At 45.0% G+C, this 27257-nt stretch overlaps 7 protein-coding genes across 11 annotated transcripts; 3 read left to right on the forward strand and 4 right to left on the reverse strand.

Annotated features, from left to right (window-relative positions):
• The first annotated feature begins 191 nt into the window (after positions 1-191).
• LOC120446402 (dolichol kinase) lies at positions 192-2344 on the forward strand. Its single transcript, XM_039627342.2, has 4 exons — positions 192-531; positions 619-1105; positions 1167-1818; positions 1966-2344. Exons 1-4 carry the CDS (start codon positions 374-376, stop codon positions 2181-2183), a joined length of 1515 nt encoding a protein of 504 aa, XP_039483276.1. The 5' UTR covers positions 192-373; the 3' UTR covers positions 2184-2344.
• A 427-nt stretch (positions 2345-2771) lies between these two features.
• On the reverse strand, positions 2772-3374 carry LOC120446526 (60S acidic ribosomal protein P2). Its single transcript, XM_039627538.2, has one exon. It carries the CDS (start codon positions 3272-3274, stop codon positions 2933-2935), a length of 342 nt encoding a protein of 113 aa, XP_039483472.1. The 5' UTR covers positions 3275-3374; the 3' UTR covers positions 2772-2932.
• An 834-nt stretch (positions 3375-4208) lies between these two features.
• On the reverse strand, positions 4209-10638 carry LOC120446111 (cyclin-dependent kinase 4). Of its 3 annotated transcripts, none has more exons than XM_039626907.1 (7): positions 10208-10638; positions 9010-9169; positions 6658-6823; positions 5429-5564; positions 5043-5371; positions 4844-4979; positions 4209-4782 (listed from the first exon to the last, which is right to left on the reverse strand). In XM_039626907.1, exons 2-7 carry the CDS (start codon positions 9110-9112, stop codon positions 4699-4701), a joined length of 954 nt encoding a protein of 317 aa, XP_039482841.1. In that variant the 5' UTR covers positions 9113-9169; positions 10208-10638; the 3' UTR covers positions 4209-4698. The 3 variants fall into 3 exon arrangements, with proteins under 3 accessions (XP_039482841.1, XP_039482839.1, XP_039482840.1); XM_039626905.2 differs by having other exon boundaries at positions 9010-9199; positions 10208-10637; XM_039626906.1 differs by having other exon boundaries at positions 9010-9199; positions 10586-10600.
• Positions 10639-13641: 3003 nt separating this feature from the next.
• LOC120446542 lies at positions 13642-15788 on the forward strand. The gene is made up of 2 exons (XM_039627557.2): positions 13642-13966; positions 15049-15788. The coding sequence occupies exons 1-2, from the start codon at positions 13946-13948 to the stop codon at positions 15445-15447; spliced, it is 420 nt and encodes a 139-aa protein (XP_039483491.1). The 5' UTR covers positions 13642-13945; the 3' UTR covers positions 15448-15788.
• Positions 15789-16447: 659 nt separating this feature from the next.
• On the reverse strand, positions 16448-18678 carry LOC120445297 (serine protease snake). The gene is made up of 3 exons (XM_039625600.2): positions 18390-18678; positions 18115-18322; positions 16448-17349 (listed from the first exon to the last, which is right to left on the reverse strand). The coding sequence occupies exons 1-3, from the start codon at positions 18649-18651 to the stop codon at positions 16731-16733; spliced, it is 1089 nt and encodes a 362-aa protein (XP_039481534.1). The 5' UTR covers positions 18652-18678; the 3' UTR covers positions 16448-16730.
• Positions 18679-19311: 633 nt separating this feature from the next.
• On the forward strand, positions 19312-20479 carry LOC120445819 (40S ribosomal protein S15). Its single transcript, XM_039626436.1, has 4 exons — positions 19312-19437; positions 19618-19706; positions 19774-19996; positions 20288-20479. The coding sequence occupies exons 1-4, from the start codon at positions 19429-19431 to the stop codon at positions 20411-20413; spliced, it is 447 nt and encodes a 148-aa protein (XP_039482370.1). The 5' UTR covers positions 19312-19428; the 3' UTR covers positions 20414-20479.
• A 64-nt stretch (positions 20480-20543) lies between these two features.
• LOC120445818 (serine/threonine-protein kinase SBK1) lies at positions 20544-24303 on the reverse strand. 3 transcript variants are annotated; one of them, XM_039626435.2, is made up of 7 exons: positions 24063-24303; positions 22981-23242; positions 22818-22917; positions 22531-22713; positions 21976-22462; positions 21137-21506; positions 20544-20753 (listed from the first exon to the last, which is right to left on the reverse strand). In XM_039626435.2, exons 1-7 carry the CDS (start codon positions 24117-24119, stop codon positions 20614-20616), a joined length of 1599 nt encoding a protein of 532 aa, XP_039482369.1. In that variant the 5' UTR covers positions 24120-24303; the 3' UTR covers positions 20544-20613. The 3 variants fall into 3 exon arrangements, with proteins under 3 accessions (XP_039482369.1, XP_039482368.1, XP_039482367.1); XM_039626434.2 differs by having other exon boundaries at positions 20544-20807; XM_039626433.1 differs by having other exon boundaries at positions 20665-21506.
• Positions 24304-27257: the final 2954 nt, after the last annotated feature.

A 27257-nucleotide genomic window follows, 5' to 3' on the forward strand; every position in this document is an offset into this window, starting at 1 on the left:
ATAAGATAATACAACTAACATATCATTATTATTAACCGGGCTAAAAGATTAAAAATGCATAAGCTTCCATAAGTTAAATGTTTAAGTTTTTGAATTTCCCACCGAGCTGCAAAAGACCTGGTCACATCGCCAGTCGCGTTTAGTGTGACCGCAACATTGGACGCCTTCAAATACCCAAGTGCATCCCAAACCCGAATCAACAGTTTCCCAACAAAAACAACAGCGCACGACCAGCTGGTCCAGTGCATCCCAAACACCACCAATTGGCCGAAGTTGGCAGGAAAAGCGAGGGCTTTTCTCCGCACCTTGACCCACTTGTGGACACACAAACGCCTTGCGAGTTCAGAGAAGTCATGTACTGAGCCAGCCGAGAATGCGGAGCCCAGCAACGGACAGCGAGCACTCGGAATCGGACTCGGACTCCGTCGGCTGCTCCACGGACAGCCAGTCCAGCGGATTGGGCGCGGTGCGCCACCAGCGACGGAGCACCCAGCGCACGGATGTCTTCAGCCTCAAGGCGATGGCGCCTAGGTGAGTCAGTGCTGCCACAGAGTCGCCTCTCTCCAGGGCGAGTCCAAAGTTCCGCCTTATCTGTAATCTAATCTGACCCTTCTGAAGGCCCAACGCCGGACCCGGCGGCTGGTTATGTCTGCTACTGCCGCTGGCCTTCGTCGTTCGCCTGTTGCACGCCACGCCGGCATGCAAGGAGCTGGCCAGGATGCAGTGGCTCCTCACGGTGGCCGCCGGCGGCATGGCCATCGAAACTCTGTGCTTCTTCATCTACGCCTTTGTGAAGACGGGCATCTTGGTTAAATGCCTGGTGAGCCTGCTGCCCGGAGTGGCCACCAGCTTGAGCTTCTACCTGCTGGTGGACACCTCGCTGACCTTCGCCATAGTCGTCGGTTTCGTGATGACCTCGGCGTATCAGCAAATATATATTTATACGCTGCGTGGCTTCCAGCGTTGCTTCACCTATGGAGAAGCCTCCGTTTTTGTCCAGGGACTGGTGCTCTTCGCGTTGAGTGCCATCCACCGACTCGGTGGCTTCTTCTGCGGCGGCTCCTGGCCAAGCGATGAGTTCGAGACGCTCGACATGATCATGGTGGTATGTAGGGATATGTATAATGCTAGAAGCTTTCACTAATCCGCTCATCTTGGATCTGCAGAATGCCCTGTTTTGCCTGCTGCTGTTCTGCGTGGCACTCGTCCTGTTCCCTTCGCTGAGGAAGCCGCTCCGCTTCTACATGTGGACGGTGCTGCTCCTTCTGGCCGTCACCTGTATGCCGGTGACGCGACCTCTTCCTGTGCTGGCACTGGTGCAGTTTCTGCTCCGGGATGGCGAAAGACTGACCATCCTGGCCTTCTACATGCTGCTCGTTGTGCTAACATGCCTTACTGTCACCTGGCAAATTGGTAGCTCTGCGAAGGCCAATACACGCGTTCGCAAGATCTTTCACCTGCTGATTGTTATGGTCTACATCCCCGGACTAATCTTCGAGTGCGCCCTGCTGTACTTGGCCACTGGCGTGGCGCTGGCTGCTTTTGTGGTCCTGGAGCTGCTGCGTCTGCTGAAGATTCCGCCATTCGCCGACAGACTAGCTGTGGCCTTCAGCACATTCAAGGACGAAAAGGACGCCGGAGAGCTGGCTTTGACGCCGTTCTGCTTGCTCATCGGCTGCTCAATGCCCATTTGGATGACCCCATGTCCGTGCTCGGGCGACAACACTCTGGCCTTGCTCTCGGGGATTCTAGCAGTCGGCGTGGGAGACACTGCAGCCAGTGTGGTGGGCTCAAAGCTGGGCCGCAACAAGTGGGGAAGTAAGTAAACCTGCGTATCTTAATGGAACTACTTGAAAGTCAGTCGTAACTCAACAATAGATATTTATACTTTGAGATACACTGACCTTCCAATTGGTTCATCCGCATATATAAGATTCTTTTTGAATACGTCTGTCATACTTTCAGGATCTTCCCGTTCCCTGGAGGGCACCATTGCGTTTGTCGTGTCCATTCTTATAGCCGTCTGGCTGCTGGAGACCACCGGCTTGGTGGCCATGAGCCAGGCCAAGTGGTTCGCCACCATTTTCGCAGCACTGAATTCGGCTTTGGTGGAGGCGTTCACCGACCAGGTGGACAACCTGGTCCTGCCCCTGATATTCTATACCATTGTGGGCCTGGCCTAATTGTATGCATATTGATGTATATTAGTTATAATGTCTGCATTCCTCGGTTTATTTATATATAAAATTATGCGGTTTAACCAAGTGTAGAGAGCCCTTTGGTTCAGTATGAACCAATCAAATTGTTTAATAAGAAAGTTTATAAAACTATTTTCCTTATCACATTTCGTGTTCCTTTTTATGGGATTTTGAAGAAACCAACTTCTGAAAATATCTAAACTACCTTTCTACTCGAACACATGCACTATAAGTGGGATTATTGTTATATTCTACAGGAACCTTCTAAATTTTCAATAATTTCATAGGATTTCTAGTCCTAAATCTACTTTTCTTACTCACAAAGGCTAAAAAATAGTTCGGAGTTTTCTAATAAGAATTGTATCCCATGTTTCCAGTTTGCTTCTAGATCCAATTAGAATGCGCTGGCTTAACAGGGCACCCGCCGTCTGTTAAGTTAACATAATCCACTCCGGGGCCGTCTAGCAGAATGTTAGCCAACACGTGGGTCCACTGTTATGGGGAAAAGCGGGGAAAAGTCGCACAAAAACCATGAAAATAACCGCGTGAACGGCACAAAAAACACAATTCCACTTGGTTTATATAAAGTGCAAACACTGCTGATTTTTATTACGTAGAAATGGTCAACGGATGGCTGCTAGACTAGTGTGTAGACTGCCCGGTGCTGCTCCAGAACGACGCTGCTTTTCCCGCCTCGCAAGTGTGTTGCACAGAATATTCGCCCATTCAACCGCTTATTCGAAGAGAGCGAAGCCCATGTCGTCGTCCTCGGACTCGGACTCTTCCTTCTTCTCCTCCTTCTTGGCCTCCTTCTTGTCGCCACCGGCGGCGGCAGCGGGTGCGGCATCAGCGGCAGCGACGGCACCACCGCCGCCCACCGGCATCGAGGAGAGCTTCTCGCGTCCCTGCTTGATGAGCTCCTCGATGCTCTTGCCAGCCAGCTCCTTGATGACCTTGGTCAGGCGCTCAGCGTCGACCTCGATGCCCACAGAGCTGAGGATCTTCTCCAGGTCGGCGTTGGCGGGGGTGTCCTTGCCACCGAGGACGGCCAGAAGGTAAGCAGCCACGTAACGCATGTTTAAGTCTTGGGTTCTTGACACGAAACGTGAATTGGCAAAATGTACGAAAAACACAACTTTCCTTTGCAAGTTGTCGTCGAAAAAGAGGCGGAAGTCAGTGTGGCAGCGCGCTCAAGGCTCGAAAATACCAGCTGCGACTTTAATACCAAAATATACCATGTCTGATGCTAGCAATGCCCCTAATGAACCATTTTATCGATAAGTATTTATAATTTTTGCCTTTTAAATTAATTTTTAGCAATGCAATTCGGTTTAATTATTTGTTTGATTTTTTTCTTTATATTTGTGTCACTAAAAAGTATTTATATCAGCAAAATAGTATGACCGTTTTCACAGCCTGGGAATCCTATCATTTGCAACAGTGGGTTGTGAACTTGGCTATAGTAACAGTGGGATTTGCTTCCCTCTTACAGTTTGCTTAACAAAAATGCATCTAAGCAAAAGCTCTTTGTAGTAGTAGCTCTTTTTAGTAGTCGAAATAATTACAAATTTTAGCGTTAGTGTAATAACTTTTTAATATCACACTTAGCATTGACATTCACCAATTGAATCGGTTCTGTTAAGTGTCTTATGAACGACTGTTAAGTGCTGGCAAGAGAGCAAAATAACAGTGATCGTAAGTTAAGAGACGGAACTAAAGATGCGCAAAAGTTAACTTCTGCTGCGATAGCTTATCGATGGTTAACTTGCGATGTTTTTAACAGCGTACTTCAGCTGTTATTTTTATATGTACAAACGTTAATTATCATAAAATTCGAATAAGCTTTAAACTTTAGAAAACTGTCCAATACAAAGCTAAAATTAAATTATTATTTTTAGAATTTAACTGGATATCTCAGATATTAAAATGCTAATCATTCTTGAACAATCAAGACCCCCTTAAATCGTAAACTGCACCCCAAATATTTTCGAGAAAAGAAGATGAGACCACTCAAATTGTATGCTGTATATATAATTGCATATATAAATGATTGTTGTTGTACAAAATTTTGAAATTGTATAATGCATTCCTGAACTTTGTGTATCACATTTCGATTTGGAGGACCTCAAAACGCCCTCGAGAATCGCTTCACATGTAATGGTCATCGGCAGTTAGTTGATCGGCAGTAGAATTCACACGACGCGACAATGATTTTTACACTTAGCTTACGACTACAAACATATTAAGGTATTGTTTACTTTGTATATCCGTAACCGGATATCCGTATCCGTATCCGTAACCGAATATCCGTATCCGGACACAATAACTGGACTGTTGCGAAAAAATAAACAAAGTGCTTCACTGCACTTAAAGGAACATTGTAACAAGAACGAAGCGCGGCCGCAATGATCAGTCCACTTCTACTATCCACTATCCATTATCCACTATCTATCATCCACTATCCACTATCCATTATCCATTATCCTTGTGGGCTGCAGGACTATAGGGGCTCCTGCTGGAAGTAGTCGTGCTCCAAGCAGGCCAAGGCGGATGGTCGCAGATGGAGGTCGTAGGAAAGCATTTTCTAGGGGAGGAACAGAGGGTATGCGTTAGCCTAGATACAGGTACTCATACCACACACTCACATTCAGCAGATCATCGGCGTACTTGCAGAGCTGTGGGCAAAAGTCTTTTGGTCTCTTCGGATGCCGCTGGGGAAAGTGCTCCAGGGCCACGGAAATGGTCTGCGGCCACTGCTGCTCCGTGGGTCTGCCAGTGAGTCTGCGAAAGATTCCACAATTACAATCAAATCTGAGATAGAGGAGTACTGGGAGGCACACTCACTCGAAGATGCGGTCCAGCTGATTCTTCTCGGAGGTGCCAGGGAACAGAGCGCGCCGGTTGAACATCTCGAAGATGATGCAGGCGGCACTCCAGATGTCCACGGTGCTGTTGTAGGGCTGGGCGAGCAGGACTTCGGGTGCGCGGTACCACAAGGTGACCACCACCGAGGTGAGCTTCATCTCCGATCCGTACGTCTTGGCCAGGCCAAAGTCGGCGATCTTGAGGTGGCCCTGCGAGGAGACCAGCAGGTTCTGCGGCTTCAGATCCCGATGGATGATGCGGTGTGAGTGTAAGAAGTCCACACCGGTCAGCAGTTCCCTCGAAAGGCGCTGTAAGCATCGCAAATTATATATTAAATAGCATATTATAAAGCTGGATGATCTCACCTGAATTGTGGGCGGCGACATGCCCGACTTGGGCAGCCTATCTATCAGATCCGAGAGATCCTGCTCCACATGCTCGAAGACCAGCAGAATCAGCAGTTGGCCGTCGCGCTCCAGGAACTGGCATACTTCGTACAGTCTGTGGGGAAAAGGAGGGGAAGGGCATCTGTATGTTTAAACTGTGTGCGACAGAGCGAGATGCCAGATGGCTTGGGGGGAAATGTTGAGAGATATAGAAAATGTGTTATAAAATGCTGCTGGCTCTGGTGGCGCCATCGGCCATACTTTGCTCGTTTCGGGAACTACGCGAAGCACTCGCGACAAACACATGCGCACATGGCGATCGCAGAGGCAAAGAGAGCGCAGTAAGAGCGGCTGAAGATCGTTTTCTGCCAGCGGCAAAATGTTACAAGTTAACAGAGCAGAGCAATCATAGCATTCTGTTATGCTATAAACAAGGCAGTTATTTTAACATTGCTTTTGAATTGCTTAAAGCTGCGCATTTTATTGAAGGCTTTAATAGTTACACTTTCTGTGGCAACTGGCACGCTGAACTTGTGTAAATTCAGTTAAATACTTAAAGGTAATTTCCCCAGTTAGTTCTTTTTATTACCAGCCTGTTCTCCTCCAACTGGTAAAAAATACCTTCGGCTCCACACAAAATAACAGCTCCAACATTGTATCCATATCCAACTTAACTTAACATTCTGTTGCGCGAAATCTCTCTCTCTCTCTCTTTTGTACATACGACATTCGGATCACTGACGCGCTCTCACGCTGCTAAAGCGCTGCTCAGGCGAGAGCGCACATCGATAACGGCGACAGCAACATGTGGTTATCGACCTCTGTTAATTCAAATCGCTAACGCCGCGACAAATAACTGAACGCCAATACTAAAAACCCCAACTGCAGTGACGACTGCGTTATCAGCGGGAGCAGAGTAGCTTGACTGGCATATGCCAAAAGCGTGGGCGTTCTGAAGGGGGCGAGGGGCATTGGAGCCGTACAAATCGACGGAATATTGCGGCTATAGCGTGCAAAAAGATAACCAGAAGCGCACTGACATTGCGAGGCGGCTCTTTCTAAATTACTTTGGCAAATAGTTGGGGCGCCACTTGGCCCCAATGGCGCGTGATAAGACACCACAAACAGCACCCTAAACTGCAATATGCAAGCTATTTGATCTACAAAAAGCACGGAGTAACGCACTCCGGCACCTGAAGCATACTCACTTGACAATATTCGCATGATTGCTGGCATTCAGCTGCTTCAGCAGCGAGATTTCGCGCAGTGTGGACATGGGCACTCCGTTCTCGTTCAGCGATATCCGCACCTTCTTCAGCGCCACAATGTTCCCGGTGATCACATCCCGGGCTCTGTAGACCGTTCCATAGGCACCTGATGAGTACAAATCAAACACAAAATCGGATCAGAATCGCGCATCAAATGCTAATCAGACGCGAAAAGGCGCACAAAACGGGTGGGGAAATGAGGCAAAGGCAAGGCCAGATAAGAAAGAAAGCCCAAAAATGGCGAAAATTCGCACAAGGTACGAAATAAAAGTGGGAATAAAAGACGAAAATCAGCTGTGCCGATAAGATGGGCTAGAAATGCCAGAAATGCCCGCTGATTGCAGATATCTACCCTCTATTCCGATTCCTATTCCTATGTATTCCTATTCATATTCCTATTGCAGAAATCAGAGAGGCACTGAGAGAAAAGCTGCTCCAACTTGGATCATCAATTTGGCATCGATGGGCATAACAAAGGGGCCACTTAGCTCCGTCAAATCATAATGGTATAAATATACTTTTCGTATTCATCATCGTATTTTTAGCCTTGCGATCGAAGCGATTGAATGCGGTAGCTGAAGAACTCTTTACAAAAGCATAATGAATAATGAATAAAACCATCATGTAGGTGGGTCTATGTTCTTTCCAGACTTCAGCCTTCATATTGTGATCCACAGAAGTGAATTTTACCCTAGGAATCGTATTAATCTGGTTACCCCCCTACATGCATAAACTAGCTAGCATTATAGACTCGAAATGAGTCAAAATTCAGACTACTTATCTTATAGAAAATGCGTACACACATGTGACATGAAATACTGCGGGTGTGTCAGGTACAAAGTGATCTTCATTTTTGCCATGTGAGCGGAAGGAGAAAGCGGACAAGAGGCGAGCAATTCCCAATCAGAATCAAATGCCAGCGACTAAATGTTGTCACCGGAAATTTATCACCCGTACGGACAAACGGACGGACGGACAAACGGACAGACGGAAAGAGACATGCGTGGGGAGAAAGGCGAACAGACACCGGCTATTTCGGTTGACACTGACATACAGATACAGATACAGCAGATACAAATACAGCAGATACAGATACAGATACAGATACAGATACAGATACAGATACAGATAGAGAAGCAGAAACAGATACCCGAAATAAATGGCACTGGGAAGGTGGGAGGGAGGTTTTCCCTGGGGTCTCTGCCTCCAGACCGACCACCTGGCTTGTGAACTGTGCCGCTGTTGCGACAGTCACAACACAAGGCCGAGAGCTCGACTTTGCCATCGACTCGTTTGCGACTCGTCGCCTAGCCAGTAGCTCTCCATTTGGAATTGTCAAAAAATATACAAATGTACAAATAAACTCGAAAATTGCGCACAGAAAACAAAAACCAAAAAAAAAACAAAAACCAAGCAGCAGCAACAATGAGAGCTTGGAGCGAAAGCGAATGGCAGGGGGCAATAATTGAATGAATGCGCACAGACAGTCGAAAATTTGAGACTGTGTGTGTTGTATAACAGATGAAATGCCACTGATCGTGCGCTGGGGGGAGGGGTAAGGGTGAGGGGTAAGGGGAAGGGCCCCATGAATGGTTTACCTTCCGGCATTTAGCCCCCTCCCCCAACTCCCATCCCCCTGCCCCATGACTCGCGTGAAAACCAGTAACGAAATCCATCATTAGCATTCGCTCAATGACGCAATTGATTTGGGCTTTGTTTACAGCAAACAAGCGATCGTAATTGCTGACCCCAAGAAAAAGACCAAGACCATGGGCCACTTGTTCGATCATCGATCTGGCATCGATTTGTGTTCAGTTCACCTGATGCGGCAGAAACACGTGGTCTGCCAGGAGAGCGAACCCAAAAGTATGCAGGAAAAAGGCGAAAGTGCCAAAACAGGGGAGTTTTCCATGGCGACAGCCGATATTTCCCCTTTTTTGCCGATTTTCCACGCTCCATTAGTCTTGGCTGCAAAAGGGGTCGGTCAAGTGCACTTGCCAAATGCGCTACAAACTCATTTCAGTGCGGTATATCAGCTTCATTGTGAAAGCGGTACTCCTAATAGGTCATAAATAGAAATAAGCAGTAGTAAAAGCAAATAGTAAAAAAAATAGTAAAATTTGTAGGCTAATTAAAGTGAAATCGTTGGGAAGACGGAGCCCCCTTTGAAGCGCCGACCTATCCCAACAACAAAGCATCCACTACCGCATACCACTTACTACTAGCACTACCACTACCACATACCACTTACTACTACCATCTAACTACCATCTAACTGGGAAAAGTGCTCACCTTCGCCGATGATGTTCAGCTCCTGGTAGTTGAAGGGATCGCCGTCGCCGAACTTCTTCCCCTGGGACATTTTCTGCCGCTTCAGCTGGCGTGAGAGGGACATGTAGCTGGATTTGCACGCGTAACTCCGTATTCCTCTGATATTCCGGTTATGTGACACCTATGGTTCACCGTTAGTTAATTGCACCAACTGGAAGTGAAGGGGTGTTTTGTCTCTGGTTATCGATCTGCAAGTCACGTATCGATATGTCCTTGCGATAGTTCACAGAGAGAGAGAGAGAGGTAGGGTGGGAGCGAGAGAGAGTGCGAGCGAAGAAGAGGGAGGGGTTTACCTGATTCCATACCCATACCTGTTGATTTTCTTTCTTTTTTCTAGATAGCCCCGAAACTGGCGATAAAGACTGGTGTGTGACAGGTGCTAATAGGCCCGAAAAAAAAACACAAAACTAAGAAGTCTGACTATATGCTCTGCTATGCTTTTCTATTTTCTATCTCCGAGAACTGAGAACCAAGAACCAAGAATCGAAAACCGAGCAGCGAAACACATGGACAACTACAACTAGCGGCGGTCGTTGAACCGCGTTTAGTGTTTTCGTTCATTTGTACACACTGTAGTTGTAGTTTTTTATGGGTAACCGATCGCAGAACACCAACACTAGTTATGATTAATTCATGTTCTTTTTTCTCTGCGTGCTGCTGATCGCCGTCTCCCTTTTGCCGCTTCGTTCGCTCCCTTTTGCATCCTGTTACTCTCGCTTGGGAATGACTGTGGACACCATACTGGTGGTCCACTGTCGTGTTGGGAAAGTTGGGAAAGTGTGAAAGTGGCTAGCCTAGTCGCTGTTATCTAAAGTGCTACCACTTTTCTGCCAGTGCACGGCACTGGCACCGCACAAAAAGAACCCGAATATTTTGTTGCTGCCATTTGTCAATTAATTCTAATCGCGAGACAGGCGCAACAACAATAACAAACGACAACAGGCAACAAGAATAACAGCAACAAGAACAACAGCAACAGCACAAACGTTATGACAAAGAGAGTGGGCAGAATTCGCGAAAAGCATTGGGAATGTGAATTGGCATTACGAGGTGTATAAATCTGAAATAGTTATTGGTTATTGTTGCACTAATCTTCGCCCCCTCGCCCTTCTCTTTCACTCTTCCTCTCTCGCTCGTTCTGCTGATAAGGAAACTTTACTTTTTTTTCCGGTGTACTCCAATGCCAATGTTGCCGTGGTGCGGCTTTTGTGCGAAATATTAGTTAAATATTAAAAAAATGTGTTTTTTATTTGCCCAGAGACTCGCACTCACACACACGCACGCCGCTAAGTGATCTTCACACACACACGCACACACACAAACCGGGTGGTAAACACACACAGACGCAGGTATATTGTATGTGTACATATACGATTTTTATTCGCCTTGACGAAATTGAAATTTTGACATTTGTTGATAATCCAGCAAGAACCGCACGAACAGAGTAACGCGACACGAATTTCGGTGCGAACACGGTCAGTTGCGCGGCAGCAGCACTTTAATTAAGTTTTTAAAACAGCGATTTATAAATTTTTACCAATATTCGTAAGAACTGAAATTGCATGAGATGTTGAAGTGCTCTCTGAAAACAGTTTTAAGCGATTACGATATTCGCGGCGGCGAATAACAGCGGTTTCTCTTGGCCTGCTATCGTCCGCTGTTGGCCAACAGACGGCGGCTAACAGTGTTCTGTAGCCGGCAAATCGGTTAACCGTTAATTTCGAAATTGTTATCTGCGACCGTTAGTAATTCAAATTATTGAACTCATTTCGATGGTTTTTTTAAAGTGCGACTTGTGTTATCCGAAATGTTGTTCAATGTTGATAACATTAAGTAGTGGACAACTAATGTTATTGAGTTCTGGTAACATGCCCTTATTTTTGAAATTCGAGTTAATGAAAAGTTTAGGTATAAAAAACATTTCCTTTATTTTTTAAATTAGAAAAAAATTTTACTGTTTAAAAATGCAATGCTCGATTTAATATCATGAGCAAATTATATTTAAGGAATATATAAAGAAGAAACGATAAACACGTGTGTCATTGACTTCCTTCTGTTTTTATTATTTTTCTTGGATTGGCAAACTTAAATTTTTATTACCTTGCCCAATTCTAAAACATTCTGGAATTAAGTGCTGAAATAATGAAGATTGGAGCCATAAATAAATTTGCCACTCAACGAGGCGATAAGCTCACTCATTGAATGTATAATTTATTGACATTAGTTGAATGTCGAAAGTTACTCAAGCAGCTGTGAGTGAAAGCGTTGCCTCCAATTTCCAGCAGTCTGGCAGCGCCGCTTATTTCGAATTCGAATAAAGCTCGATCAGTGGCCCGCGTAAATTTGAAAACAAGCATTGTGAAACGCACAACCTCATCAATGCTGTTAGCAATTGGATTGGCGAAAATTTCCATGTTTTTTGGGGAAAAAGCGCTATTAATTAGTGGCCAAATCTAATTAGAGCACGGTGACGAATTCAGCCAAGTGTTAATTACCATCAATATCAGTATGCGTATCAGTGAGTATCAGCATCAGCCTTAGTATCAGGCACCTAAATTATGCATGACGTACGCCAGTGCGGCTCAAAGTGAAAGGGCAAACAGAGAATGCGAATGTGAATGCGAATATACAGGATGGATGTGGTTGGTGGGAAATGGAAACATCACTTTCCCAAGCACACGGAACGTGCCCCTTTCTCACCTTTTAAGGCGCCAGTCGGTGATTCAATTGCTGCAGCCCATCTTGGCCACTTAGCACCTCGGTGAGTCGTACTCCTCCGCGGAAGTCAACGCCCAGCCGTGGAGCATACCTCTTCCAATTAGAACACCTGCATTTCCGATTCGAGTCTAAGTGATTCATTTGTATTTCCCAGTAAACATCCATCATGAATGTATAATTAATGCTAGCTGGATTTCTGGGAATCATAATCATCTTCTTGGCTTTCAGCCACTTAACAACTTAATCTCGAGGAAGCTGCCATGGGTTAAGCTACTTAATTGGCATTATACTTATAGCACGTATATTAACTTGCCGGAATAATGGAATAATGGGATTATGTGTACCGTTAGGATCCGGTCGGATCCGAAATTCACCGATCAGCGATCGCCAGTACCAATCACCAATCATCGAATAGACGCAAGTCGCTGATAAGTATTTTTATTTTGCTTTTCACTCTCTGACATTTTGGCGGACTGTGACGACGGCGCTTATCGTCTGCCGATTAATCTTATTGCGTTTCAAACCTGATGCGAGCGAGCAAAACTAATTAAATGATATTTATTGTACAAATATTATGGGCAAAATGGTTTCGTTTTGGCTAAAAGTACGCAGGAAAATGCCAAATCGAACGCTGCAAACAAACAAACAAAGAGCTTAAATGAAACGGCGTTCTAAACTGAGCTGAGTTGAGTTGAGCCCGTTTTTCGGGGGTGTTGACGGGCCATTTGGCTAAATGTTAGCCAATTGAATAAATCAGGCAGCAGCAGTCTGCCGAGGCAACCGGTTGGCCATTGACACGGCCGCGAGTCTTGAAATCGAAAACTAATGCCACTTGGCCAACAACGTCACTGGCTCTTCGCATCGAGCAGTCCAAGCCCAAACACCATCGATCGGAGATCGGAAATCTAAGATCTGAGATGTGAGATCTGAGTTCCGAGATTGGATATCCAAAATCTGATCCACTGATCACGTGCGGCAAGAAGGGGGTTTTCTTTTTGGCCAGGCGTATTTAGCCGGAGATGCGATCCAGTCGAGCGCGGCTCATTACCATTGGCGTTAAACAAGAACTCTCGACCTTGGGATTGCGCCCTCCCCTCAAGCATGAAAGCCAAGCTGAAGTGCCTCGTCGTTTGCCGCTGGGTTGACAGTTTTCCAAGCATCCAAATCATCCAAGCATTTAAGCATCCAAACAACCAAACATACAGACATGCGTCACCGCCCAGCGATTTGCATAACTTGGCCGCAGAATGATCTCCAAATTGGTTCCGATCTCTGTGATCTCTGTGAGGGATCTCGAGATCTCTACAGCTAAAGATCGCTATAGCCATAGATCTCTATAATAATAGATCTCGAACCACTTTACGACTACCCAGCGGCTTCCGTGTCTGTGGCGCCAGTTGCTCATCCTGTGATACCAATCCGTTGTTTATCCGATCTCCGGGGGATTAGTGTCGTCTTGGTTAGTAAGTGCGTCATGGAAAAAGTTTAATTAGTTGCCGCCGAAGAGCGAAGATCGAATATTGAATATTGAATGTGGAATATTGTGGATCGGTTAATGCCAAGCGCAAACAAACACGGCTTATGTGACGCATATGTGATTCCAATCAAATTGATTCCATTTGGTTCGAATTGATACCCCTGGGAAGCCGCAGAAGCGTTAATTACGCGACCAGCTGGAAATGCAGTACCAGTGCCAACAATTTGGCAACTTGGCCACAAAACACTGGAACTGGACCCCCGAACTTTTTTGTTTTTGGCAGCAGTAGGGGGCTACGCACGCCGCGATATCGGCAATATTTAGCGAAACCCGGCTCGAAACCTGTTCGGCTGGCGAAGGCGTCGATCGGGGGCCGTATAAAAGTGAATTGTGACAAAAATTCTGAACAGTTGAAGCGCCAGCTCAGCGGCGACAGCATCGAGAATCAAGAGCCACAAGAGCACATCCACAGCCCCGGGGGCCAACAAGGTGTTAAGCGATCACTGATAACAAGCTAACTAACTGACGATCGATCGATCAGAACGGTTTCGACTTTCCGCGAGTGCTGTAATTTATCTGCAATTTGCAATTTGCAATCCGAATCGGAACTAGTGACAAGTGAAAGCAGTCGCCAAACAGGATACTCCACTAATTTAGGCAACAAAGCGCAACCGCATACCGAATACCACATACCCATCAAAGATGTTTGCGTACACTTGGCAAGTGAGTATTGTTTTATCGCCTTTGGCAGCGATTTCAATCAGTTTTGTGAGCCAAACACACAGGCCAACAAAGAAACGTGTCTCGCCGTTTAACATTAACATTTCCAACCAAAAAATTCACAAATTACTCTGATTTTTTCGCCGCCGCACAAGGTCGAACGCATTATCGAATCAAGTTATTCTATTTCTACCTCTATATCAATATCTATATCTTTTTCGGTTTCTGTTTCTATTTCCATTTTCATTTCCATTTCGATACGATTCGATCTTGTGATCATCTTGATGAGGAAGTGTCGTAAAACAGAGTTGGCTGATGGCTTTGCACTTGATCTTGGGATCTTGATCATCCGCAGATCATCATCCATCCTGCTGGGAGCCTTGATACCGTTTACAAAGTCGAGCTCTTAACCCTGAACCACATGAAACGCAACCGGTTACAGTCGCAGTCTCAATCTCGATCTCCATCTCCATCTCCACCTTCATCTGAATCTTCTCCTTCTGCCCACTGATGAGTGTAATTAATTTGTTTTGACTGCGGTTAAGGTTTTACATAATTCATAAAAAACCACCGAAATCGTAGCACACTTACTTAGCCAATCCGATTCAGCTGATTGAGATGCGTTTCCAGGAATAGTTATGAAAACCCAACCCAGTTTATTAACCAGCATAGATGGAATTCGCCAATAAAGTGCATCCGGTTGGTTGGATGGCGCCTAGAGATCAGCTGAATTCTCGGCTTCCCAGATTCTTGGATCATCTGCTCATGCTCGATGACGCCCACCAAATTCGAGACACATTCGTGCTCATGAATATTTTACGTGCGACTATAAATTAGTTTTGATTGCGGTTATATCATGGATGCGATCCAATCCGATGCCATCCCCTTCTCCTCCGCCAGTTGGTTAATTTAAATTAATTATTGTATGCTAATTCACAGCATAAGCTGTCAGCTAAGAGCAGACAGGTTCTGGTTCTCTGGCACCGCTTGGCTCAGCCACTGGCCTCCACCAGCTATTCACACTATTCACACTATTCACACCTCTGACTAAACGGCTGCCCCTGTTCTTCCTTGTTCCTTTGCAGTTCGCATCACTAGCCTGCCTGGTTATCCTGGCAACCACGACGAAGGCCGCTCCACAGCAGCAGGAGGTGCCACACGCCCTGCTGGACATCGAGACGCCCAACCAGTTCAACTACAGTCCATCGCCACTGGCCCAGCCGGACAGCCTGCGCTCCAAGCCCTACTTCGACTTCCTGAGCACCCTGTACGCCCACGACACCGCCAAGTCGAACCTCTTCCGGCCGTACTCGGTGCGCCAGCGCAGGGATGCGGCTGCCCAGAAGAGTGTCCTGGATCGTCCTCGCCGGGCCATCGTCTTCCGGCCGCTGTTCGTGTACAAGCAGCAGGAGATCCGCAGGCAGGAGATCAGGGAAAGGAACGCCGAGAGACGCCACGATCTGAACCGTCTGCAGCGACTGTAGTAGTCTCGTAATCTCCAATCCAGACCAATCCAATCCAGTGTCCATTCAGCCAACCCGGGATTTAGGGGTTGGCCTTCTACAGGGTCCTCTAGCACTTAGCCACTTAGCCACTTTCGATGCGTCCTAGCCCTAAGTCAAATGCACTGCAGCACGAGAAGAGAGAGAGCACTCATCTAAATAATATTATATAATATATATACCCACCCATTCGCACCACCAACACCACCACCACCACCACCACCAACGTCACTCCACCCACATCCTCGTAGATTAAGGCCAGATGTTTGTTATGCCACCTGTTATCGCGACGTTTGATTAAAGCTAACAAATCGGATATAAAATGCCAGTGGTTCTTCCTTTCTTTCTTTCTGGGATATATTTATTCACTTATCAGAATCAGCGAATGAGTGAATTGAACTCATGTGACCGGCTGGGGATCTAGTTTTGGATCCGTTGCACTTGAAAGGCTATTAACCGGATCTTCGCTGGCTTTTAATCACGCTGTCCATTCAGGTTTTACTTTCTGAATTCATTTAGCATATGAAATTGGCACTTGTGATGTCATAAGGTTCTTAATCCTTAGAAATACTTCAGACTTTCGCTTTCGTGCGTCAACAGTTCTTTTTAATGCTTCTTGATAGATAATTATCAAATAAATTTGGAGCATTTTAACTAAGAAAAAAAGGTATTTGAAGGCAGTTATAAAATAAATTATAAATTGAATTCAGGCGGTAACTAGATAGATAGAGATGATGGATAGATAGATAGAAAGATATTTAGATTAATAGAAAAATAGATAGATATATACAGATATAGATAGATGGCATATTTAGATAGATAGATAGATAGATAGATAGAAAGATATATAGATAGATAGATAGATAGATAGATAGATAGATAGATAGATAGATAGAATCAAAGGTTTTATTGTTTTGATACCTACAGTTCTGCAATTATGCACTTTAAAGTTTAAGTAAAAAAATTCGCTGAGCAAAACACGGAAGTGAGTTGTGAGCTGCCACATGGCTTAATCTATACTCACTATAAATATTTATGATCCAATGATGCACACGTTTACTTGCAACCAATCACTGCATATCTCGATTGAATGTCTCGATTAAAATAAGCAATCAAATGGGAAGAATGTATATTAATGAAATATCTTCATCTATATAAAATCTTAAATTATTTCAAATCTTCATTAACCAAAAGTGCAAACAGAAGTTGGCACCTCGCAGTTGAAGTCGCGAATGAGTTGCGCAAATATTTGTACTTGGAGGCGTCTACTCGCCCCACACGATATTCTCGATCCAGTCGGTGTACAGATGGACCTTGGTGTACACACTGGGCAGTCCCTGGACACCGCAGACCAGCCCATACGAGGTGATGCCCACGACCTGCTTCAGGCAGGAGTAGATGGGGTGCTGCACGAAGACCGGACCTCCAGAGTCGCCATAACAAGTATCCGCACTGGTGTTCCGCGATCCCGCGCACAGCTGGGTGCGCACATCGATCTTGTGCTCCAGCCGCTGGCTGCACTGCGTCACAGCGAATCCCTCCAAGCTCACCTTGAGCAGATGCGAGGAGGCGCGTCCTCCCTCCGAGGTGGCTCCCCAGCCGGCGGCTGTCAGCTGCAGTTGCTCATTGCCGCCGTCGGGGGGCAGGCAGGCAGGTGCCACGTACTCGCTGAAGGTCGCCTCCTTGTCCAGCTCCACCACGGCGATGTCGTTCCTGCGACTGCCCGTGTCGTCGTCCTCGCCGTACGCCGGATGCACCACGTAGTTGACCACCCGGAAGTCCTGCGGCTGGGCGTCGTCCGTGGTGCTCTTGTAGTCCAGTTCGCCCAATCTGACCACGTACTTGGGGCAATCGTAGTTGGGATCCAGACGCTGCTCCTTAGTTCTGAAGTTCATCGAAAAAAGGTTTCATTAAATCACTTTTTGAGTTGGTAAAAAAAACAAAAGTAGATAGTTGGGTGATTTGATATGCATTTGATTGATCAAGTGTCATAACTGGATTATTTCGCCTTCCGATTTCCACGTAGGAAAGATTTTGGGAAACATTATGTTTAAAACATGATGTTTTTTATGTTGTGATAATATATTTAGACAATACCATTGTACAAATTAATTTATGCCGCAAACACATTAGCAGTGACGAATAGATTGGCTAATCAGATGCGAACTTATGCTGATTTTTTGTTTTTCTGAACTAAATTTTTAAGCGACAAATAAAAGGCAGCTCTAAATAAATTTAAAAGATATGTCTAGCTACTAGTTTCAATATAAAAAAAAATGTATTAATAGTGCCTTTAATTTATTAGTGCCTTTAATTAATCAAAACAGTTAACTAAATAATGGATAAATAATAAATAAAAATGATAAAAGATTTTTCAAATATCATTCATATGTATGTTGCAATAAACGCTTTTTATAAATTTTTTTTATAAATTATCAAGATAAAAAAGATTCATATATTAGATACATATATTTTCATAAATTATAAAGATTAAAAAAACGTTAAAAAGAACGTTCCTAAGAATAAAAGGTTTAGATTTATTTACTTTTGCTTTAGTTTACTATTTGAGTAAAGCTTGAAGTTTCTATTTTGGTTTGGCATGCGACTTGATTACACTGTTATTTTTAGTAGATATGGGATTCCACTTACTCGCTGGTTTCCAGGCAGTGGGCGGCGGTGAGCACGAACCTGGGATGGATGATGGTGGCCCCACAGTCCCAGTCGGTGTGGGATGAGCTCTTCCCACGCTGGCCCAGCAGCGCCATGAAGGGGAATTCCCGGCCAGCGGCCTTGGCGCCACCCACAATCAGAGGGGTGGAGCGGCAGGAAGCTCTTATCTCGTTGTAGCGCCGGCATTCTGTTGGGTGCGCAAGTTTTATATTCAACAGTTTCATGATTTGTTTGCAGTGCAGCTCGAAACTGACCCTTCTCGAATCTCCTGATGCCCATATTTGCGGAGAACTGCTGCGATTGAGCTTGCAGGTGGAGTGGCAGGGGACAGCAGACAATGTCGTTGAACTCGTCGCAATACTTCACGAATCTTCCGATGAGGGGCAGGTTGAAGAATATCGCGGGACAGTCCGTGGCACTGAGATCCTTGCACTCCCCCGTTCCATTGTCGCAGAACTCGGATAGAAGACTGCGTGGTGCCGCCAAGATCAGCAGGATCCCGAAAACCACTTGCATTGCCGTCGACAACTAATTCGTAACTAAGCACCAAATATAAAGTTGAACTAACTGATAAGCGGAATAGTACTTATAAGACTTGAGAATCCAGACCATTTTGCCATTTATATTTGTACAACTCAAGTTTATCTTATACAATAAATTTAGGTGATAGATAATTGTGGTTCCTATAAATCAAATTTATTAAGGGTTATAAAAGAATTATTTGAAAGTGTCAGAATATTTAAGTAACTTTCAAATTATTTGTTATTATTATTATTGCTTTGTTGTTTTTAAACTTTTTCGTTAGCAAATGCACACACCGTTGAGAGTGATGCCATTCCGAGCCCAATGGTTGGAAACATCGATAATATTGAACACATTTATTTTGTATCCACCCTAACTTAAAATTAGGCAGACCGTATCTGACACATGGAATAGTTTGTGAAATAAACCAATATCAGCAATTAATCTATTCTCAACCAAAGATAGTCTTTAAAATATAAAAGATCTTAAAGACATTTCAGAAGACTAAAAAGTTACCCGCATTAAATGGTGTTTTATTAAATTATCACCAAATAATTTAACTGGAGTTTTCATAAACATACATTTTATTAATAAAACAAACAAATATTTTGAAAATTGTATAACCAGTTTGTATTGTATGTAGTCGGTATGTAAATTATATTCAGCTAGTATTTAAAGTATATTTTGTTTGTGCAGCTGGTATTTTTTGCGTACGTTTGCGCGGTCACACTGCCCTAGATCTCTTTCCGTTTTTGTGCGCAACCAAAAAAGATGGCCGATGTAAATATCTATCCAAAATCCAACGAAAAACTCGGCATCCGTGCGGGAATCGAACAAAATGCTATACGAAACACAACTAGAAGACTTTGCCGCACGGCTGCTGATGTTATTCCGGAGTTTTCCAGCGAGATTTTCCGCCTAAATGGAAACTAATGTCGGTGTTTTTTTCGTTCTATTCAGCAAGTCGATGAAAATCTGAAGAAGAAGCGTACCTTCAAGAAGTTCACCTACCGTGGTGTCGACTTGGACCAGCTTCTGGACATGCCCAAGTGAGTTGTGCAGCCCCACATCACCCGGTGCAGCTTCCATTAAACGTGATTTTTCCGCCCAAATTAGCAACCAGCTGGTGGAGCTGATGCACAGCCGTGCCCGCAGGCGTTTCTCCCGCGGACTGAAGCGCAAGCCAATGGCTCTGATCAAGAAGCTGCGCAAGGCCAAGAAGGAGGCTCCCCCAAATGAGAAGCCCGAGATCGTGAAGACCCACCTGAGGAACATGATCATCGTCCCCGAGATGACCGGCTCCATCATTGGCGTCTACAACGGCAAGGACTTCGGACAGGTAAGCATCAAATGGAGGAGAACCTGTTTCTGGAACATTATATGGTGTGTCAATCCCTAATCAGAGAGAGAACATCGATTTCTGTTCGCGCCAAATTGTTCCACATGTATGCGTTCTTTATTAACGAATGCCTTTATGAAAGCCAATATTCTGTGGAGTCAAAGTCGAGTTCAAAGACTAGGATTTGCAGATTAGTGATTGACAAACTCGATAGAAGGCTGTGAAACATGGTTCTCCTCCCACTGTCCACATCTAGATCCACATAACTAACTGCATTCTCCCCATCCACAGGTGGAGGTCAAGCCCGAGATGATCGGTCACTACCTGGGCGAGTTCGCTCTGACCTACAAGCCCGTCAAGCACGGTCGTCCCGGTATCGGTGCCACCCACAGCTCCCGTTTCATTCCTCTGAAGTGAGCGTTGCTCGTCTTCTGGGCTGTTGAGATGATGCGTGAATAAATGAAACGTACTTTTATAAGAACACCCGTCTGCGTTGCGTTTTCCCTTTAATGCTAATGCACAAGTAAAGGAGACCACTCCACGCCACTTAAGAAATGTACGTTATCTATTTATTGGAACTTTTAAATCAGTGGCTGCCGTTTCCCCCTGGGGAGGAGCTATCTGCGCTGGCGCCGGGCGATGTTGTGGCTGCTGGAGCTGGTGTTGCGATCGTAGGCGGTGTCCTTCATCAGCGAGGGACTCCTGCTGGCCGCCGCCATCTCGCTGACATCCAGCGATCCGTAGGCACTGTCTTTAACTTGAGAAGCATATGGGAGATTAGCGTAGCTCGAGTGCCGGGCATCGCGAAGCTCTGAAAGTGCGGCAAGGATGACTATTAGTGAAAATTAGTCGGCGGTGCTCGTCATCGCCGAAAGAAGGAGCTCTTGCTGGAAGTTAGGCCCGTGGAGTTGGCTTGGAGGTGTTGGTTGAGTTGCTGCAGGCTGTGGCTCTGGCCATGGTTAAAAGCGCCCAAAGCGGGAAAAGCGGCGGTGGCTATGGAGGATTTGAGGATGCTGCGACTGGAGCCGCGGGTGCCCACTCCAATCGAGTTCTTGGCGGCGGGATTGGTGTTCACATCGAAGGTGGTTAGCAGGGGATTGTTGCTCTGGGTGCGCTGGTTCAGTCGAGGATCAGCCTCACCTAGACGATTCAGTTCCGTCTCCATGGACGTGTACATGGTCAGGTTGCTGGCCAGCAAATCCTGCCGCGAGCCCAGCGTCATCAGGCTGTCTGCGTTGTTCAGTGTGGACGTCGTGGTGCTGTAGTTGGAGGCGGGACTGGCCGACTTGGAATACGCCATGGCCACCTGACCCATCTCGCTGGGTCCCTGCTGCAGTGCACCCGTGCGCGGATCGAAGTGTTTCTGGGTGGCGTCCTTCAGGGTGCTGTTGATCTCCTTGGCGCTCTCCGCCGGACTTGTGGGCTTGCGCAGCGAGGATATGTGCCCGGGCAGCGGCTCCCGCGAGACCGACGAGGATGGGGATGCCGAGTTGGTCTCCTCGTTCTCCTCCTGCAACGAAGTGGCCAGCCATTAACATTGAACTAATCTATATGTTTAATACTTAATATCAGAAGTTGTGTTCTGTTTACTGTGGGGAATTTATGTGAGTAAAGTTCTTGTTAGTCCGAGAACAATTTAGTTGTTTCTAAGACAATTAAATTTAACTTGGCGTTTTGCCACCGAATTAAAATGAAGGTATTTATGTCAAGACTTCAAGATCAATTGTCTATAAAATACAAAAGAGGCTTCCAAGGAAATGATGATGAGGATTCAAAATGGTTATGAGACATTTCTATAAGTAGGACTAGCCACTTAAAGAGAAAAAGGTGTCAAGATACTTGCTGAGAATTTCAGTGGAAATGTGTTTAGAAGAAACCTTTAATATAAGGACTCTGAATGACCATATAGTAATGAATATAGAGTTCTCCTATAGTTCTCCTCCTCCAATAAGAACCCCACTTCGTATGCCAACTCTCACCTCGTCCTCCTCCGTAATGATGGACGACTCTATCCAGTCTTTGATGCGGTTCTTCTTCTGCTGCCGGTCCACATTGGTCTCGATGCCGCAGTCGGCCAAGGTGTAGAGCAGCTTGTTCTTCTCATCCGGGCTGCTGTGGAAGGAGTACATGGAGGGGCACAGCTCGTCGGTCTCGTACTCGGCCATCTCCTTCTGGGCGGTCTTGGCCAGCCAGCGGTCGTCTAGGAACTTGGTTACGTCGGCCAGGCTCTTCGGCCGATTGGAGATCCTGGCAAAGAAGCGCTTAAACATGCGCTGCGCATTCGAGGTGAGCAGCTTGAAGAGTCGCGGGGTTCGCCGCAGAGGCATCATCATGAGTCCGCCCTGCCAGGCCAAGTAGCGCACATAGCGCGGATCATCGGAGGCAGCTTTCTGCCAGGGCAAGCAGCCAGTCAGACACACAAAGATCACAATGCCAAACTGCCAGACATCGTGGCTCGGATCGGCTCTAAAATGGGTTAATAAGTGTTAATAGGTAACTCCTCAAAGGATTGTACAACAGATCATGGTTATTACTTGTAACTGCCCTCGGGCTTGATTTCTAATACTTCTGGCGGACTGTAGGGCAGCCACTCGTTGCGTCGCTCTACAGTGGAGCCTGTGGGAAAGGACTCGCCGAAGTCGCAGAGCTTGATGCGCTGGAAGTCCGAGCGATAGATGAGCACGTTGTCTAACTTTATGTCCCGATGCACTATGTCTCTAAAGAATAGGAAAAATTATTAGCGTTATATGATTATTGGATTTTACTTATAACTCTAAAGCAACTTTTTTAGAACTACTTATTGGGGTACAGTAAAACTCACTTTGAATGCATGTAGTCGATGGCCGAGGCCAACTGTTTCGCCACCCGCTTGCTGTAAACTTCGCCCACACCCGAATCGGTCACGTTGGATGTGAGATCCCCTGCAATTTACAGATATAAGATATAATATATTAGATATTATATTGGAGTATTAGGATACCCACCTAGTGGAGCATATTCTTGGGTAAAAACGTAGAAGCCCGCCGTCTCAAAGGCCACATCGTAGGTGGTCACAATGTGTCGGTGAACGCCGAGATGGAGTCCGTAGTGGAATTCCCGGTAGAAGTCGCGCAGGGTCACATATGGCTTGGGTACAGCTTTGAGGACCATCTCCGTCTGCGATCCCCGATGCTCCACCAGTAAAATCTTACCGAACCATCCTTCGCCAACGATCTGTATGATATCAAACTCGTCCACAAGCTGGATCTATATATAGATGGCACATTAAAACAGCTGCGATTGCGAGGGGAACTATGAATGCATATAGATGTATTCAATGTGGGTAAAGAAACTTCTTGGAACCATAATATGTTATTAATTGAATAGAAAATAGATATATTGTAGAAGAATGTGGGTTTTGAATTTATAACCTTAAAAAATTTAAACTCAAAGTAACTTGTAACTCGAAGTCTATAAATGTACTACATTTACTGCACTTGCTGTTTTCTGATAGATGTAGACTGCGATACGTGTTCCTAAACGGAATTCCATTATTAACGAACTTATTGACTCACTTATAATTTGCTTCCTATGGGGAAAAATCAAAGAGAGCTTCTTGTGAAGTGCAACGCCTCGTTAAAGACCCACCTCAACTATATCTGAACAATTAAATGTGCAAATGCACTGGGCGACATGTGTGTACATATGTATATAGTAGATATAGTACATATAGTATGCGTTACCTAGACCTATTAAACATTACTGTATTCGAGATCGAGACGCTGCCCATTGCTGTTTGTGTTTAATGATCAGAAATCTAATCGTTAACATGGCATTTTCCCAGTTGTGTTGTAGACGATTTCCCGGGGAAGAGACAATTGGCAGATTGCCCATCATTCCGATCAAGACGCGACTGGGCCAAGTCGAACTCTTAATACCTTTTTCTATCTGTCTATTTGTTTATGGCATCCCTCCGCCATAAAATTAAACCATACAAAAACATTGGATCCCAAGTCGCGCCGAAATAAATGAGTATTGTATTTACATTACGATCCGATTACGGATTGATTCATATGCGATCACTCACCTTCTCCAATTCGAACTCTCGTATCTTGTGAATGTTTCCACGTGGTTTCTTAGACATTTTGGCTGTTTACATGGGCGATTTTTGGCTTCGAAAATGTGGTTGCAACTCAGTTTTTATTTACTGGACAGTTCATAGCACTTGATTCACTTTTGATTCACAATTCTGCGCAGCTTTGTCCATGAGCGGGCCAATAAAACAATTGAAACAGTTTATGTACGCGAATGTATCTACCAGATTGTATCTACATATTTACACATTGTATACAAGGCGGGCGTTGTAAATATTTATAGCGACAGCAGCAGAAACAGCAACAGAAACACCAAAGGAATACATTTCTATATCTGTGCGATTCCTTTATTTTATACGCGCTAGTATCTGCATTTATGTATCTTTTGTTGCTGTTTCTGCACGCGGCTAAAGTAAATTAAGAGATTAATTGATCGTCTGAATTGGGATTTGTATATTCGCTTCCTGGTAAACGGACATATGTTCATAAGTGCATACATATGTATATGTATAGGGACTTTGGCTGGTGGAAATTCACCAAACAAATAATCCGAGGAGCGTGTGCGCGTATAAATATTTTGACACGTACACACACGGGCGGAATTTGAGGAAAAAAGATTTTAGAACCAGGCCGTAGAATTCTTCTCGCCACTCTCCCGGCTTCGCTGATTCTATTCTGTTTTGATGTTTGTTTTCTCTCTTCGCTTTATGCATAATATCAACAGCTAAATTAAAAATAATGCCCGCTTGCCTCTTATATAAAAACCTCTGCGAAAGTATCCGAATTCTTCTCGCCACCGTAGATTCGCGAAGAATTTGTCCAGCGACACGTAGCCACACGCACTTTCGCTAAAAATCCTTAAGTGCCCTGGCTTTCCACATACATATGTATGAAAGTTTCTATGTATGTATGTATACCGCTGCACTTTTAGACTAAGTCCGCGAATTGGTCTTTCACGCATCCGTAGTACACGACCGCTCGTTGCCAACTGCTCTCGGTTGGGATTTAAAAAAAGATATTCTGAGCAATGCACGCGAGCGTTTTCGAAAAGTTTTCGAAATATGCTTGCGAGTCAGATGTGGGAATATTGGGAAAGAGTGTGAACCAGCGAAGGGGATTGCACAAGATGAACGCCAAAATAGAGTACGCCCAACAGAAGCGGTCCTAACAGTGCTTAACCCTCTGGTTGCCCTTGGGAAAGTCATTCCCAAAAAAATAAATGTATTTTCCTCAAAAGAAGACTTGCAATCGTTTTGATTGTCAAATACATTCTACGCTTATTGAAGAATTGAAGAATGTTTACTTCTATTCATAGTATTTTTATATTTGTCTTCAAATATGAACCTTTTATTAAAGGCACTAGTTAATACAAACAAGACGGGCTTAGGATGCCTGTTGTTCTTTTCAGATAGAAAGTATAATACGAGGTTCGTTTGATAAGTCCGTGACTTTTTGAATAAAATATATTTTTTTCGTCAAAGAAGCGTTTTATTTCTCAACATAATCTCCTTTTAGCTCTATACATTTAGTCCAGCGTTTTTCCAATTTTTTTATTCCTTCCAAATAATAGGTTTTCTCAAGGCCCTCAAAATAGTCGTTTGTTTCTGTGATGACCTCTTCATTTGACCCGAATCTCTTACCGCCGAGCCATTTCTTCATGTTTGGAAACAAAAAATAGTCACAGGGGGCTAAATCTGGAGAATATGCTGGATGGGGTAGCAGTTCGTAGCCCAATTTATGAAATTTTGCCATGCTGACTACACACGTGTGCACCCGTGCATTGTCCTGATGGAACAGCACTTTTTTTTTCGCCAAATGCGGTCGTTTCTGCTTCAAATCAATATCGAATCTGTCCAAAAGCTCTGAATAATATTCGCCGGTGATCGTTTTACCCTTTTCAAGGTAATCGATGTGAATGATACCTTGTGCATCCCAAAAAACTGTGGCCATGACCTTGTTGGCCGACAGACCCACCTTGGCCTTCTTTGGTGCACGTTCACCCGGAGAAACCCACTGTCTTGATTGTTCTTTGGTCTCTGGTGTGGTGTGGTGGATCCATGTTTCGTCTACGGTAACGAAACGGCGCAAAAATTCGTTTGGATTGCGGTTGAACATCGCCAAACACTCCTTTGAAATGGTCACACGGTTGCGCTTATGGTCGTGTGTGAGCAATCGCGGCACCCATCGCGCGGAAAGCTTTTTCATGTCCAAATATTCATGTAAAATGTGATGTACCCGTTCAGTTGAGATGCCTACAGCCTCAGCTACCTCACGCACTTTCATTCTCCGATCATCCAATATCATTCCATGGATTTTGTCGACGATTTCTGGCATGACGACCTCTTTTGGGCGACCTGAACGTTCGGCATCACTTGTACTGGTACGACCACAACGGAACTCAGTAAACCATTTCTTAACCATTGAAATTGATGGTGCAGAGTCCCCATAATATTTATCAAGTCTTTCCTTGGTTTCGGTGATGGATTTTTTACGCAAAAAATAATGCTTAATTAGCACACGAAATTCACTTTTTTCCATTTTCGTTAAAATTCACGAGATCGTCTGCTTTCAATGCCTATAAAACGCAAACCAAAAAACGCAGCTTTCTCAAAATTTTACAGTCAGCTGTTAATCGATAACTGCTGACAGGAGCAGTGTTGTATTTAGAGCAGGTGCGCGGCAAATACAAAAAGTCACGGACTTATCAAACGACCCTCGTATATAATTACCTTATATGAATTAAATAAGCACACAACTAACCATGTCCAGCAATTCAAAGTTAGCAACGGGTTAACATGGCCCTGCAGAAAAGTCTCTCAGGTTAGCAGCAGCATCCGCAGTTAACAGCGCACACGTACAGTGAACGCTCTCGCACACAGCGAGAGGCTGCACCAGTACACGCACATCGCGTATACGCCACGTTGTCGCTGTGTATATAAGGCAACTCTAATTGGTCACTTCCGTTCCGGTTCCGTCGACGTTTCCTTGGCGCATGCGACTTCTGGCTTTCAGAATTCGGATTTCAGCTCTAGAGGTTCAACTTCTCCGCTGCGCTTGACACACACACAAAACTTTTCCGCACATAAGTGGAGCTGGTATGTGTGCTGCCGAGTGTTGGGGTGTGTGCGGCTGTATGTGTGTGAGTGTGATAAGAGATGCAGCCGACGTAACGGTAACCACTTGTCGCG

Source organism: Drosophila santomea, chromosome 2R (genome assembly GCF_016746245.2).
Source record: "Drosophila santomea strain STO CAGO 1482 chromosome 2R, Prin_Dsan_1.1, whole genome shotgun sequence".
Classification (NCBI taxonomy): domain Eukaryota; kingdom Metazoa; phylum Arthropoda; class Insecta; order Diptera; family Drosophilidae; genus Drosophila; species Drosophila santomea.

Bases quoted from the DNA above. Each gene is read 5' to 3' on its own strand.
- LOC120446402 (XM_039627342.2), top strand. From the start codon at position 374: ATGCGGAGCCCAGCAACGGACAGCGAGCACTCGGAATCGGACTCGGAC. The intron at 532-618 runs GTGAGTCAGTGC...ACCCTTCTGAAG, and splicing joins CTCAAGGCGATGGCGCCTAG to GCCCAACGCCGGACCCGGCG. The intron at 1,819-1,965 runs GTAAGTAAACCT...TCATACTTTCAG, and splicing joins GGGCCGCAACAAGTGGGGAA to GATCTTCCCGTTCCCTGGAG.
- LOC120446526 (XM_039627538.2), bottom strand. From the start codon at position 3,274: ATGCGTTACGTGGCTGCTTACCTTCTGGCCGTCCTCGGTGGCAAGGAC.
- LOC120446111 (XM_039626907.1), bottom strand. From the start codon at position 9,112: ATGTCCCTCTCACGCCAGCTGAAGCGGCAGAAAATGTCCCAGGGGAAG. The intron at 6,824-9,009 runs GTGAGCACTTTT...TGTACTCATCAG, and splicing joins GCTGAACATCATCGGCGAAG to GTGCCTATGGAACGGTCTAC. The intron at 5,372-5,428 runs GTGAGATCATCC...CGATGCTTACAG, and splicing joins TGTCGCCGCCCACAATTCAG to CGCCTTTCGAGGGAACTGCT.
- LOC120446542 (XM_039627557.2), top strand. From the start codon at position 13,946: ATGTTTGCGTACACTTGGCAA. The intron at 13,967-15,048 runs GTGAGTATTGTT...GTTCCTTTGCAG, and splicing joins TGTTTGCGTACACTTGGCAA to TTCGCATCACTAGCCTGCCT.
- LOC120445297 (XM_039625600.2), bottom strand. From the start codon at position 18,651: ATGCAAGTGGTTTTCGGGATCCTGCTGATCTTGGCGGCACCACGCAGT. The intron at 18,323-18,389 runs GTCAGTTTCGAG...CGCACCCAACAG, and splicing joins CATCAGGAGATTCGAGAAGG to AATGCCGGCGCTACAACGAG. The intron at 17,350-18,114 runs GTAAGTGGAATC...GATGAACTTCAG, and splicing joins CACTGCCTGGAAACCAGCGA to AACTAAGGAGCAGCGTCTGG.
- LOC120445819 (XM_039626436.1), top strand. The intron at 19,707-19,773 runs GTGAGTTGTGCA...CGCCCAAATTAG, and splicing joins CAGCTTCTGGACATGCCCAA to CAACCAGCTGGTGGAGCTGA. The intron at 19,997-20,287 runs GTAAGCATCAAA...CCCCATCCACAG, and splicing joins ACGGCAAGGACTTCGGACAG to GTGGAGGTCAAGCCCGAGAT.
- LOC120445818 (XM_039626433.1), bottom strand. From the start codon at position 24,119: ATGTCTAAGAAACCACGTGGAAACATTCACAAGATACGAGAGTTCGAA. The intron at 22,714-22,817 runs GTGAGTTTTACT...CCTATTCTTTAG, and splicing joins ATCGACTACATGCATTCAAA to AGACATAGTGCATCGGGACA. The intron at 21,507-21,975 runs GTGAGAGTTGGC...ACTTCGTTGCAG, and splicing joins TCATTACGGAGGAGGACGAG to GAGGAGAACGAGGAGACCAA.